The following is a 15,545-nucleotide window of genomic DNA, read 5'->3' on the forward strand; positions in this document are numbered from 1 at the left end:
CCATTCCGGGTACATTGATGAGCCTCTCACAAAGGAGCTGCTCAGCGTCTGCTCGCCCCCGGCATCAGCCTGCACTCCTTTATTGACCTGTTGTGTGTCTGCTTCACGAGCGCTGACCAACAATGAGCGCCACCGGTGATGTAATCATTTAGGTCTGATAACTTTTGCTACCGGTAGAACAATTATCAGACCCGCTTGCCTTTATTCTCTGGTTGCTCACATCACATTCGCAGTGGAGCGCTGCAAGGATGCTGTTGGACGGGAGGGGGTTTCTAAGGGTAAAGTGCTCCAGTTGTCGTCTGATCCTGTGATCTTTGTGTCTGGCTTCTTTTTAATTTTGCAGTCAAATATAAAGATGTTGGAAGGATTTTAAAGATGGTTTATGGCAGGCTCCCTTTAAGAATGCTGTGTGATTGGTTCGTTCTTTGAATACCGCTATGTACGGTTCTGTATGATCGTCACAAACCCAGATTTCTTCTCAGTGTAAGGGCCTACAGGGTGGGACAGGCAGGTGGTTGCTTCATTGGGTTCGGTGTCTTTGGAGTGTGACGGAGCCCATACGGCCATTTGTGCTATATGCCCATGAGCCCCAAGGGTTTCTGACATTTGCAGTTGTTCATATATTGACTACCAGTTCTCTGGACCCCAAGATGCGTTCGACAAACAGTTCAGTAGATTTAGGATGGGGTCACTTTTAAGGAGCATTCTCCTCCTTAGATATTTTTGGTACTTCCACTTCTTAAACACTCATAAAATGATGGAATGTATGACAGAGCCCGGGCGAAGACTATTATAGTCATTGGGGTCAATGAGGTCCGTTAGGCGCCGCCGGGTTCTGTCATTTTGGCGCATCTGGCAGGCCGTTGTATTTTCGTTCCTCTGTTCAATAAGAAAATGGAAATCTGAAGAAAGTCTAAGATGCTGAACGTGACTGAAGCCTGGCAAACACACCAACGAAGGCATAGACGGGATCAGAAGCGGGAGAGAAGGAAGCAAGTAGCTGTTCTGTGACTCGCACGTCCTGCTGCCTAGGGCGATCTAATGTTTGCCTAATGTGATACAGAAGTTATTGCAATTGTTTTCCCTGCTTTCCTACTACCTCGGGCGAGCTGAATACTGTGATTTTTGTATGTGCCGAAATGCTCTTGCTTACTGTAGTGTGGAGGGCTGCCATCTGATGTATGAGAGATATGTGGGCAGCATAAAAACATGATACTACTGGTAAATGTCCCAGATTGGAAAAAGGGCCCTTTCACACGGACTGGTAAATCATTGAGATTCCTGTATCCAGCCGGTATCCTAAATGAATGAGTGCCTGTTTATGCTGGCTGATCCATTGTTCAGTTTTAATGCATGCCTCGACTGAACGACGAATGAGACTGTTAGCTTCTCGTTGATCGTTTAGTTTATGCATACATTGAACAATGGATCAGCTCGTGTAAACAGGCAGTCGTTCATTTATGAACGACTGCCTGTTCACTATGAATGAAGGCGAGTGGAACGATCCCCGGTCCGATCTACCTCAATTCACTTGCAGCAACGACCACTCCTGTGTAAAGGCACAGGAAGGATTATCACTGGGACAAACCTTTTGGCATATGCGCGTCCTACTTTAAACGGCTGTAGCTCTGGTTCTGTTAGGGCTGCTGTGTCTTTATAAAGCTAAGACTCTTGGCTTTCAAATGACACCTGAAGCATGTGGATAGCCCGTACAGACCTGGAGCCGTTTGAAGTGGGGTCAGGAATACTGAATTTACAGCTGTTGTTTTTCAGTCAGTGTGTAAGGGCTCCTTCACGCTGTTGAGGGCAATATCAGGCTGGGATTCATGAGTTTGCTATTTGTGCGTCTCACAACGCACAAATCTCACACCATTTTCTCACCAGTGTGAAGGCGCCCTAAAGGAGAGCGGGAAGGGGAGACTCAGAAAAGGGGCTGTGATTCTCCTGATTGTCCTGTCTCTCGCCCTGTCCCAGGGGAGGAGTGGCGTTAATTTTTATTCGTTATCCCCCTCCCCTATTAATCAGAGAGCTTATTTGCTTTCTGATTTTCACATATGAAGTTTATTTATTTTTTCTCTAAAAAGGAGTGAAATGATGAGGATTTGCCCATCTAATCACTCCTCTACACCGTTGAACCCTGCAGATGCTGCAGCCATTGCTGACCGGGGCATCTAAACGGTTGTAGAGAAAAACAAAAACAACGCATCACGGGTATCATCACATTCATAAACAGTCCGGACTCTAAAATATTATCCATTTTTAATTATTATTATTTATTGCTCCAGCATGATAAATTCCGTTAAAACAAAAAAACTAGAAGAAAAGTCCTAATAGCCATTTTCTGTTCATCTTGCTTCCCCAAAACAGAATAAAAAAAAAATTGTAGATACATCAAAATGCTAACACGGGAAACTAAAATTACCCTGCAAAAAACAGGCCTGGTAGGCTGTCAACTGAAAAATACAAAGGCTCTGCTCCTGGAATGGCGCCACATCGGGAGGATTTTTTTTATACATTGTGCAAAAGCAATAAAACATAATAAAACCTTTTTATAAATTTTGTGTTTACATAATCGTAAAATTAGCATAATATTTATACCACACAGTGAATACCATTTACATAAATTCCAAATAAACAATGGTGAAATTGCTTTTTTCCCCCGCATTTGTTGTGACAGCTGATCTCACCAGAAGATGGGTGACTGTACAGCCAATCATAAGCTGCAGTGTCCGTTTTCCGAACTTTTCGCATCATGGCGTTAAGGATGGGAGCGGTGGTGACACTGCAGCGGTCACCTGACTTCCGCTGATGTCTGCTGTTGCAGCAAGCACCTCGACCACGGCGGGGCAGCAGAGGGGCAAGTTTATTTTACTATAGGCAGTCCTATTAAAGGGATGTTATACAGAAACGAGACAACCCCTTTAATATGTTTAGTAGCTGTTCTGAAGACGTTCCCAACCAAAGATGTGCTCTAGATGCTCATCTCTGCTCTACATTCCTACTTCACAGAGATCAGTAACGTCTGTTATTTCCAAGATCCTATTTTCGGAAGCCAGGGTGTGGCATGTACTCAACAGTTCTTCTGGGACTGTAATATTGATGACCTATCCTTAGGATAAGCCATTTGCCTTCCTTTGGCCAGGGGTTCCAACTCCCAGCACCCCCTCACTCCTTCACCTCAACCTTCAGCTGAGTTGGAGGAGTCACAGCCCAAACCGTTATTGTTTACCAAGACAGCACCATATGTTTGGCAGTGGCCGTGCCTGGTACTGCAGTTCTCTGCAGCTGAGGTCCATTCAAGAGATTGGGGCTAGGATGCAAATCTGGATGTAGTCACTACACAATGTGTGTCCGGTAAGCAATGAAGAGGATTGACCCAAGCACCACGGTGGCCCCTTAAGTTATCTGTTTGTTGGGGGACCATGGCTTACACCCCTATCCTAAGGATAGAATGTCGATATTAAGGTCTTTTGGCTATCCTTTAGTCCAGGGTCTCACACGTGCTTTATGTCTGACCATACCTCCCTCATACAGCACACTCCTATTGTGAAGCACCTCTGTTACATTATCCCACTGGCCTTCTCGTTGGACTATCTCACTAACTTTATTTTTTTCCATCTTTTTAAGGCTTTCAAGGAGATGCTGTATGCAGCCCAAGACCAAGCCCCATCTATAGAAGGTAAGACCATTCATCTTGTGACCATTGATTGGAATGTGAAAGATCTTAGTTTACTAACGTTGACCTTTGTCTATAGACACATACATTGTGTTCTCCTTCTGAAGCTCGGCCATGAATTAACCTGCCGACCCAGAAGGTCTGTTTCATCTTCGCCCTATACTGACTCATTTGTCCTGTCTGCAGTTTACCAGGACGCCGGTTTTGGTTGTTTGCCTATCTTGTAATCTGTTCCCTGTCTGTCCTGCTGATTCACAATCCTATGCAGAAGTGAGGAGCGTGACAAGAAGCCTGACACCTAGACATGTGATGGCGTCTTCAGCTGTTGCCTTTGGGAACTGCATAAAAAGGGCATCTTCTGTTGTAACTTTTTTTTCCTATCTCTAATTTAAAGGCGCCACATAAGCTGCCATTCAGGAGGAAGAGAGTTGGCTCTTTAGTACTACCTATTTGTTTCATATCCACTCTGTCCTTTCTGGTTGCTGCTAACCAGAACATGTGACTGCTGCAGCCAATCACTGGCTATAGAAGGTCTCTGCTGGGAATCAATTTTAAGTTTTGGGGAAATCTCTTTGATAATCTTTGTGTCCGGCGGCGGCCAGGGCGGGGGCAGGTTCCGGCGGCGGCTAGGCACAGGATTATGAGGCAGAATGGATAGTGGTTAAACCAACATAATTCTAGGGCTGGGTTCACACAGGGCAGGATTGACGTGGAATTTCTATGCAGATTTTCTGCACGGAAATTCTGCCAAAGAAGCTGTTGCAGCCAAGCTGCGATGAAATTGACGTGCAGCGCTGAATTTGAGGCCGTCTTTCCTCTGTATGGGGAGATGTGGCCGCAGCGGAAAGCAGGCGGCAAAACCGCTTCAAAACCCGCGATGAATGGCGTGAGTTTTGAAGCTGCATTTCTGTCGCCGATATTTCAGTACTGTCCTGCAGCGATTATTCCGCAGGATTTACCCCCCATGTGACCGCAGCCTAGGAACTACTATTATGATTCATTCCGGGAGGTACGCAGTGGTATAGTTCGCTGCAGTCTGGGTTTGGAGCTTTATTGGGAATGTTTGGGGGTCCTTTCATGGGTTAATAAAGTTCTTTATGGTGTGTCCTTCCTTTTGAGCGCCTCAGAGCCGTATGATAGATGCTACTGTCCTCTGGTATCGAGGCCTTTATGGGCTCTTCTAGTGGCGGATCTAGGGGGTATAGTATTAAACTGAATAACATATAAAGTAGAATAGAAGCTGAGGAGGAGCCTCAGGGAGAGGCTGATTCCCCTGTTTAATGTCCTTCTACATGGAGCGACTTTGTAAATCATCAAAGGCCACCTTCACACCTGAATCAGAGCGCAGGTCAGGGTTTGTCTGCTCTATTTGTAGAGGAGAGAAACTGATCTAAAATGGGGAAAAAAGCCTTTTTCCTTATTGATTTCCAATGGGGCTTAAAAAAAACCACACAAACCAAAAATAAAAACAAGACTTCTGTTTACTTCCATTCCGTCAGTTTTTTTTTTGGACAGAAAAATGCACAGCTTGCAGCATTATTCCCCCCCCCCCTCCCCCCCCCCCCCCCCCCGAAAAAAAAAAAAGGAAACCCGACAGGATGGAAGCAAACAGAAACCTTTCCATTTATTTTCCGTTTTTTTTTTTTTTTTTAAACCACCTTGAAATCGATGAGTTAAAAGAACGGAATCATGTTTTTTGTTTTTTTTTTAAATCAGTTTCTTGACTCTAAAATATGAGCAGAGGGACGGAAACCCTGAACTGACCCAAACACAGGTGTGAAAGCGGCCAAACAACGTGTGATTATAGAAGGTGTGGACACTTGCATCGTAACGCTCCTCGCTGCGGTAACGGTGCCGGTAATATTTATTTTTTAATGGTGGTTTGATCATTTCTTCTGTACACCGTCCAGTTATATTGCTAGAGCTAATTCCCCAGCCTAAAAAAACACCCGTTAGGCTGCAAGTACACAATTGTAGTAAGGATACGTGTCCTGAAAATCCTGGCCTGCGCCATTACATCCCATGTTAGAACGGTATTCTCCACTGAAGTACAGAGGCACGATGGTGGCCTACACGGTCGGTGTACACAGCGTCGACGCGAACGCAAGCCCTTATGGCGATCAGCGGCTAACTCTGGATTTTGTACATCTGTAACGTTGTCATTCCTCTTCATATATACCAATAATCACTGAACTCCTCAGTTCTACTGTAGATTTATATTACAGTGGCAGCCGAAAAAGGGTAATTACATTTATCCATATCTACATTTCCATGGCAACAAAAATGCAGGCAGCCATTGTTTACCTCGCTGAAAATGGATTCAATTACGTATTTTCCCCCGGGCTTCTTTATAGGACTGCAGAAACGACAGGAAAAAATGCCACCAAAATGCTGCTAATACTCCTCAGAATTCTGTATTTCTGTTCAGTTATGGAACAGAAAATTGAAAATAAAAGGGCTGCCGGATCAGTCAGAATGCGAGAGCCCGGCGCCGCCGGATGGAACCCTTCACACGGCCATATGCATGGCATGACTCTGGAAAATGCATGTATATGTGCGGTTTTTAGTGCATGTCTTTTTTTTTTTTCTTCTTTTTTTTTCTCCCATGTTGCATCCGTGTCATTAGTTTTTCACGCCCGAAAAAAAAAAAAAGACCCACAAAGGCCTAAAGTGATACCAATTTTGTCCCAACCTGCAGAAAATGGGGTACTAAAATTCTGCAGTGAACACAGATGCCAATACTTGTTTTCTGCTGATTTTTTTTTTTTACACCCCAAAAGACGAACTGGTGATTTGATCTGTGAATACAGACCAGAATAGGACCTCAGTCCACATGAAACCGGATGCCTGGATACAATTTAATTACGTGGGTCTAACCGCTCTCCGTAATCGGACAGTAAAAAAACAGCCTGAGGCTACCTACACACGGTTATGTGTGATATCGGGGCGAGTAACTTGGCTCAATATCGCACTCGCTAACGTGCATTTTCGCGCCCCGGCGAGGCGTTTTTCTGGCAGAAACGCCTCCTGTCACGTCTGTGAAGTAGCGGTCCTCCGACGCGCCTTTTAGGCTTTTTAGAGGATCTGCAAGTGTTTTCCCTTGTTTTCAATGGAAAACCTCGCATTGCACTCGTGTTCACGCTTCATGACGTGCGACGTGTTCTACTGTCCCACTGAAAACAATCGGACTGAGGAGCGCAAAAAAATGATGTATATTCCTATTTTTTCCAGTGATGCGTTGCGGGAAAACATCGCTCATATTTATGACTATTCGTATTTGTGCAAGTCTCGCAACGCGCAAATCTCACGCGAGATTCTCAGCATTGTGAAACCAACCTGAATACAAACAAAGTATGTCACTGCCCCTAATGGGTTTTGTCCCCCCGGACGTTGCTTAATTAAAAAAATAGCGCAGCGTGCCGCCCTATTTTTTCTTTTTTTGCTAGTATTTCTGATGGAAGGAGCTGACGGAGACTAATCCACGGAGCTCTGATTCTAAATGCTTGTTTTAGGAGAATACGACAAGGAGTGTTTGCGTCTGCTGTACTGACTATACGGAGCGGCTGCCACTATACGGCGAGCGTTGTTACACTGTTGCTCGCACAGTCATCCATATCTGCTACTTTGCATAAAATTGCCGCTCGGTTGGTCTAAGAATTTCTCCCTTTCTCATTAATGTTTTCCCAATGCACGGCCTTTATTATGTGGCTGTAATGTGTGATTTGTAAATTATATGTATTACCCGTCACGTAGATGAGCGCCGCCTTACATTTACAAGAGCGATGTGAATTTAATGGAGACTTTGTGTCCCCAGTCTTGCTGAAAGCTGTTCTCCTCTCGCACCTTCCCTCCTCGCTGCTAGTACCCGTTTGGCTTCTCTCCTAGCGCTGGGTCGGCAGACGGTGGATCACAGCTGTGCTGTAATAGTGGCAGGTTCGTAGGCATGTGAGAAATATCTCGCCGTGAGCACAAGCTGTCCCCGCTCTAACAACGCCGGCGGATGGAGCTCGTGTGTATGGCGCTGGGTGGAGCTGGTACTATAGCTCTAGGATGCCAATTACCAACTGCTCTGTTGGTCTCCTGACTCCCGTCTTTGTTGCTTTTTAGCCTCATTTATTATATGTATTCTTATTCCCAAATCAGGGCTAGCTGCTCCAAAAACATTTATTATAAGACTTTTTATTTATCTTGTAGCTAAAAATGTGCATTCTTTTGCTGAATAGCAGTGGCAGGTTACAGTATGGGCGGTTTGGGTTGCCCCCCCAAGGACCCTTACTGCCCAAAGTGCCCCTCATTTCATCTGTCTTTTTTTTAAGAATGGTAGGACTCCTGCACACTTACGTTTTTTTTTTTTGCGCGATTGTCAATTGGACTTTCTAATGTTGAAAACGCATCCCACAAAAATTGCAAAGCACCAACTTGCGATGCGTTTTTAACATTAAAAAGTCCCATTGGCAATTGCATTAAAAAAAAACAAGTGGGTGTGAGCCCTTATTTACTGGATTAATCAAATAAAGGCCAGCAGCACTTGAACTCCTCGCTCCCTTTTCAGGTCCAGGTAAGGTTGGGACATTGACACAAAAATATCGATAGTCCATAGTTTGTTCAGCGATAGTCGATACTATCGATTATTGTTAAATATCGGTGGGAAACTATCGATATTTCGATATATCGACTTTTTAAAATGCTGTATAAAAATAAAACAGGTCGAGGGTTAATAAAGCAACACAATCAAGAAAAAAATAGTTTTCTTTTAAAACTGTAAACTGTTGACTTTATTATTAACTTCTAACTACTAAAAAAAGCTTCTCATACACCTAATTTTAATTGTTTCATCTGTAATTTTTTTATTTTCATTTGTAACGTTAATATATTTTCATGATGTTTTTATCATTGGCCCCAATAACCGTTATCTAATGAGCCAAGAAATATTAATTTACTGGCATGCTCTCCCTTCGCAATGCTCCTTCCAGCAGACAGAACTTCACCAGCTTTTGGAAACCTTCTTTCCGCAGGAACTGAAGTAGCGACTACAGAAAGATATTTTCTACCAAGCTGGTACAAATTGGAGGAGGGTTGGCATATTTCCCTCCATATGTTAAAAGGATTGTCTCCTAAACGACCCGGGGGGGGGGGGGGGGGGGACACAAAGGAAGTTCAGGTGTCCCATCTAACGTTCTTCATTTTTTTGGAGGTTCCAGGTCTCCTCTACAACCTTCTGATGAAAGCTCCATAAGGAAAACTCAGCATTCCAAGTTGTCGCTGAGGGACTAACAGTCTCCATGGCAACTTGTAAACACTCCAGGGCCTGGTAACGTGAATGCAGTGCCCCAAACGTAACTGTAATTGCGTTAGATGGATCTCCTATCTTTTCTATGGGCTCTGTGTTCGCGGTAGACGCTGAACGCACGACATGTCGCGTCTCCTTTTCTGGACACGACCTTCATGCGTTTAGCCTAGCCCTCCATCTTTCATTTAGAAAGCATTGCTCACAGCCATCGCGTTAGACGCAAGCGTTCAGAGCCTGCCTCTAACGTGATGAGCAAACGCATGTGGAAAAAGGACCCAAGACCCCACTTTTTTGGGGAGTCTCTGTGCTTGGAGCAAACCTTATCGGTGACAGAGAGTCACCTCACACTTTCCAAAAGTTTCTAGAACTTGTTTATAAGTTCATTAGTGCCTCGAGCAAAACTACATCCTGTACAACACAAAGGAAAGGGCGGAATGTAAAGAAAAAAAATCTGGTCACCGGACCACAAGACACGCTTCTTTACAAAAATCGATATTATATCGCCTTAAACTATCGATGTTACCGATATATCGGACATAACAATATCAATGAAAAGTTTCACTGAAGCATTAGCGATATATCGATATTTCGATATATCGGTTTTCGATGTCCCAACCCTAGGTCCAGGTGCTTTCCCACTGTGTCCTGACAACATCCATTGTTGGGACCTGGTGTGGCAATGCCTGGATCTGAGGAGAAGCCTGGGATCATGAGGAGAATCAAGGATAATAGCCTGAACGAAGGTCTGGAGTTCAGAAATTAGACGTCTGGTCTGATGCATGAATTTATTGAGTTGGTTTGGTTTCGAGTCTTTAACAGCAGACTCTCCAATTGTCAGGAGAAGTCGTCGCTGTGGTCTGGGCTGGATGAAGAAGACAATGTGGTCTCTTTTGGATGAAGAAGAAAAAGAACTGCTTCAATCAATGAAGATGTCGCCTATGGATCACTGGTTTAATAGAGGAGCTGTTTGCTCTCTTGACATGTCTGCTCTGGTAAAAAGTTGTATTCTACAAAAAGTATACAAAATGTATCCTTGTAACCCAGGCCTAGCTGACAGCTTGGTGATTTCTGTCCCTCTTGTTAAGGGGATATGTCACTACAATAGTGTGCAGCGACACGACCCTTTGGCAAGTAAAATGGTAACAACCCGTTGTCAGTACAAGCAGAACAAGAACGTAGAGGGAGATTTATAAAGCCTTTTTTGGAGTACAACATCCACAACATTGGGTACAATGTGAGCTTGCGCAGAAAATGTTAACCCTTTTCACAGGCACGTTGTGCTACGCCACTTTCCTCAAAAGGGGTTTGGTTTGTCTGGAGGCGGTATGGCGGCTCCGGACTGACACATTTATGTAAAAGTTATACCAAAAACTGGCATTAATAATACTGTAAACCCACTCCAGCTCGCTCTTAGCTGATGTAGATTTCTGTGTAGGCGCGCAGCAGCCAAGATGTGTGAAATATGTTTAGAGGAGTGAGCCCCTTTATATATTAGATGAATTGTGTGCTGACGGGGGATACTATTAAAACTAAAAACCACCTACCCCAGATAAGTGGTGGTGACTGTAGACCTGCTATAGTGCCGGTGGGGACTTGTAGTTGTAGGTACAAACCGAGGGCTATGCACAATGAGTAGGTTGTCCTGGAAGAGAACAGTATAGCTATTCTCCTCTAAAAGCATTGCCATACCTGTCCTTGGTTTGTGTGTGGTATAGCAGCTCATCCCCATCACTTGTAGGGAGCCGATCTGCACTACCAGACCCCCCCGGACACGTGTGCTGCTGCTTTTGGGGGAAAAAAAAACAAAAGCAGCCGTGTTTTTCTAATCCGTCGCTGCTGAAAAGTCTCTTATGAACAGGCAGTGTGTTTGTTTGTAGTATGTCGCCTACTTTTAAACCATTTGGGAGCGTTTCTCAAACATCCCCTGGTGCAGAATGAATGTATTACTGGAAGAAAATCAACAGTATCCAGTGTTTTCAAGGAATGGAGCCGCATTGTTTGTAATAGGATTTTTCCTCAAGATTTTGCATCTGTTGCACCAGGGAATCTTTGATGTTTACCTCCCTCAGTGAGTCGGGAAAATCTAGATCTAGGTTACCAGTTCCCATTGCTAAAGCTGCTTCTTATTTGCAGTTGGTGAAAATGTGTTTTTTTGTTTTTTTTTTCAGTTGTGTTTTTTTAGTTTCCTATTGTCAGACATGTAAAGCTTCCAGTCCCTGGCCTACCTGTACAATATGTCTATACTCTCTGGTTGTATAGGTACCACACGCAGGATTGTGCCTCCCCCCTCCTCTCCAATTCTTCTGCTCATTTAGCAGATGCGCTGCCTTCTCCCCAGACTCCTTAGGATTCAGGGCGTCCAGGATGAAAGCGTGCCTGTAAATTATTCATCGTGATTATCTGCCTCACTGCCCGGGGTCCACTGGCGATTTTCTGTTTCCTGCATTTTTTTTGTGCCCCCCCCCCCCCCCCACCTTCTCGGCCCCCTCTTTCCTCCTCAGCCCCCTCCCAAGGTGTTGGACATCGCTGAGAGAACATCAATCTTTACAGATGAGAGACGCTGACAGGCTGGAGAAGTGGACGGATAATATTTATTAATATTTCACAATGTCGCCTTTTGTTTATCCTATAAAAGCGCAAAATTCACCTCGAAGTATCAGCGCTAAACAGTGTAGGCAAGAAGACCACCCGAAGCCCCTCACAAGTCTACATCCAGGCAGATGGGGGTGCTTGATGGAACAAATGTGTTGCCATGTCAAACTGTGAGGCATAATTCTGTTAGCATCTCCTGTTTGTTTCTCTCTTCTCCCCCCAATGAAGGACTAAATTGATCATGGTGAACAATAAAAACTGCAATATGGAGAATTGCAAATATTATAGCTGAGACTTGACTTAGTTTATTGTGTTGAGAGCGCAGCGGTCTGTTCTTTATTAGATGAAGTGGTGGCCCCGGCGCTCGGGTGTCATTAAAGAGACCGCACACATTACATTTCATATTCTCGCGTGCCTTTCATGCGTTATTAATGCATTGCCACGCGCTGATTTCTGCATTTATAGGCTTTGTTTTGAGGCTGAAGTGCATCTTATCAGAAAGCCTTGTTAAAAGAGCCACTAAATATGGTCCAAGAGCGTATAAACATGCAGCCGCGCACAATGCAGCTAAACGCACAAACCGAACCAAAATGCTACCCCCCCCATTGCTTTTTTTTTTCCGTGTTGTATTTGTGATCCAATATTTCTATAGCGCTAACATATTTAGCATCTCACTGAATGCACTCGCATGGGGGTCTGTGCCAGGGGCTTTAACTTGCTTTATTGCTTTCCTATAAGCACTCTTGGGCAGATTTATATTGGGCCGGTTTCACATCTGTCTGTAGGTTCCTCCACAGAGCCAGCTGAAAACAGTGGAAGAAAAAGCGCTGCATGCAGCGCTATTCTCAGTCCAAAAGATGATCATCTGGGTGGAAAGCCGACAGACCCTATTATAGTCAATGGGGTCCGCCGGGCGCTGTTCGGTTCCATCCCCAGACTGAACCATTCGGCTGTGGGGATTCCCCTTTCCTGTTTCCCGGACAGGGCAGGGAAGCGAAATCTGCAACGTAACTGTGAAACCACCCTTAGGCGGCTATTTGTTTTTTGTTTTTAAAAAAAATATATTTAGCACCATTATATTCTACAATGCTATAGAAATGGACAGACCCATCTATGTCCTGGTCTCCAGTGTGATTCGAAATCTTGCGGAATGACCGCACCGGGACCGCACGGAAATATTGTGAGATTTCCGCAGCAGAAATGCATCTTTAAAACCCGCGTGGGTTTTGAAGCAGCTTCACCGCCTGTATTCTGCTGCAGCCATCTCTCCCTATAGAGAGGCTGCTGTGGAAACAGCAATAATTGACATGGCGTGGCTTTGAATTCCGCGTGGCATGTCAGCTTCAGTGCAGCTTGACCACAACGGCTTCTACGCAGCTTGTGAATGAGAGCTTTGCAAATCTCGTCCACTTTGCTGGTTAATCTCGGGTTTAAGATTGCCAGCGGAATTTCTGCAGGGGGATTCTGCGGCAATTCCGCCCCCTGTGAACCCAGCCTTACAGTTATTAAGGTTGGTCTAGCAGCAGTTTTTGAGATGCCCACCTTCTGACTGTACTAGTTAGTTGTAGGGGAACAGGGGTGCAAATGTACCTCAAGCCACGTTCTTGGGGTCCACACCAGTCATAAAACTAACTTTGTTGCTGCCTCTAGTTCTTTGAAGTAGGACTTCGCCAAGTGCTCTCCTCCCTCTCCACCGAGCTACTTGATAAATGTAGCATCCATCAAAGTTTTCTTGTATTGCTGGGGACCCCTAAAGGTTGGCTAGAGGTACATTTCCACCCCTCTTCCCTGCCTATAGCATCTGCTGATAGACTCCCTTAATAAGCCAAAAACGGACTGATAAGAAATGTTTTATTCTAACGTTAACAAGCCATGAAGCTCAGATGAAGAGTTCTTAACTCCTGCTACATACATTGTGCTGCCGGACCCCACAGCAGAGTTCTCTGACCGCTTCCACTTAAGTAAATGGGGTAGATTTGGCGCCGCTGGTTGTGAACATAAGCCATGGCACAAAGTTGAACAGAGCCATAAACTGTTAGACTGATCTGGAAGGTGCGTTAAGCTGCAGTATTTGATGCAGTTCTGTGTTTTTGCAGCCACTCGTGTGTTTTGCTCGACGTACAGATGTGTTTTATCCTACACGGGAATTTCGTAAAGGATGTCTATTTTTTATGCTATAAGTTTTTTGGTACATTTTCATAGAAAATAAGCAATTCTTGAATGAGTAATGCGGCTCTTTCTCCCCCAGAGCTCGTCGGCTCATACCATGGATTACCATTCTGCGAATTTGTTGCATAATTTTGGCTGTGAGGACTGTAACAAAGTATTTTACAGTAGGGTTCGTACCAGAATTGCTATTTATCCCCTATGCACAGGATGCTTGCTGATTGGTGGGGTTCTCACCACTTTGACTCCTAACATTCCTGAGAACGGGGGACCCTTGTGTCACTTTGGGGTGGTTCCCTCCCTGCGGGGATGTCAGAACGAATGCGAGCATGCACGGCCGGCGCTCCTATGAATTCAGTAGGGCTGATGGAAATACCTGAGCGCTTGCTGCGCGTCTATCTCTGGCAGTCTCAGTAAAAATTAATTGAGTGCTTGCCCGTCCAGCGCTACATTCAGTCTCCTCAGTCTCACTGTGGGGCATGGGGTGTGCAGTAAGCCCACAGCAAGGAGGACAAGGTACATGGGGACCCTCATTCTCAGGATCGGTGGGGCTCCCAATGGTGAGACTCCACCAATCAGCAAGTGATCTCCTATACTTGGATAGGGAATAGTGTGGGATTCTGGTACAACCCCTGTAACACCCCTTTCCATGACAAGGAAGGTCTCTTTCATTAGTGTTTTCCTTGGAAGCTCCTAATTATGGAGCTGGGGGTCATGGCAGCCGTATTTATACACGTGAAACATGTTGGCAACTTATTGAATTATAGGTGTTTGTGGAACGTAAAAAATCAGCTTGTTAATTGAATTGTGTTTATGGCTACAAGAAGCTGTTTGAAGCGTCTCGTACGGAGATTAAAGAAGGATCAATAAGGATATAAATCCAGAGGTGATCAGGGACAAAGGATCTGGGATTCAGTACCCTTGTGTGCGAGATCCGGCGCGTGTGGCCTTCCGCTGATTAATCCAAGTGTCTGACCGTGTACAGTAGGTCCGTCCTACAGATGATGGATGTGGTGGGACTGCGGTGGGCCTTGTGTGATTGATGGCGTATGCTTGGCCTGAGAGAACTCTGTACATATAGAGCTTTGTATTTAGACTATTGCAGCTTAGAAGAAAACCCCGTTCTCTGCCGGCCCCAGAGGGGAGGGGCTCATTCACACTTGTCACCAAACTCTGGGGTCATGTCCGTCACTGCGAACAACAAAATATGACTCACCGGATCCGAGCCGTATCGGACGGCTCCATTGACTATAATGGGCTCCATCCATCCTGCTTCCGGCATTCCAACTAGAGGTTTCCCAGACAAAATAGCGCAGCTCGCTGTCGTGTTTCTTCCCGAATGTTCTGCCGGATCTGTACCAGACGCTCCAATGATAATGTTTTATCACAACTGTATATTTTATTATATATGTTTACATGATAAAAACAGGTTTACAAAATGACCTGTAAGCGATATGTTCCGTTTTTACCCCCCGACATGCTTCCTGTACAGGAGACCATAAAAAAGGAAGAGGATTCCTTCAACCAAGCTCAATATTCACTGCAGTCTCTTGTGTAGACTTGTCTGGTAATGGTCCCTGACATTAGAAGGTGGCCGATGGGAACTAATCACACCTTGTCTTCTTTTCAGGGTTATAATTAACATCACAATTTGATGATCTGGTTTTCTTTTACAGTATTTTTAATGAGGCTTTGCTAATTTTAACCTTTTAATGTTCAGGCCTGTGTAGTTTGAGGTCTTGTTCCAAAGGTAAATGTTTTTACATCAGTTTTTCATTGGAAGTCATAAACTGGTGCTTTAGTTGTTGAGGTTGCAGGCTT

At 44.7% G+C, this 15,545-nt stretch overlaps 1 protein-coding gene across 1 annotated transcript in view; it reads left to right on the forward strand.

The window, feature by feature from the left end:
* Window positions 1-15,545, forward strand: part of XPR1 (xenotropic and polytropic retrovirus receptor 1) — a 130,416-nt gene that overhangs the window by 17,196 nt on the left and 97,675 nt on the right. Inside the window, exon 2 of the mRNA XM_066597435.1 lies at window positions 3,628-3,679. Coding sequence (XP_066453532.1) covers window positions 3,628-3,679 — 52 coding nt within the window. The remainder of the gene's footprint in view (window positions 1-3,627; window positions 3,680-15,545) is intronic.

This window comes from Eleutherodactylus coqui, chromosome 3, assembly GCF_035609145.1.
Source record: "Eleutherodactylus coqui strain aEleCoq1 chromosome 3, aEleCoq1.hap1, whole genome shotgun sequence".
Taxonomy (NCBI): Eukaryota; Metazoa; Chordata; class Amphibia; order Anura; family Eleutherodactylidae; genus Eleutherodactylus; species Eleutherodactylus coqui.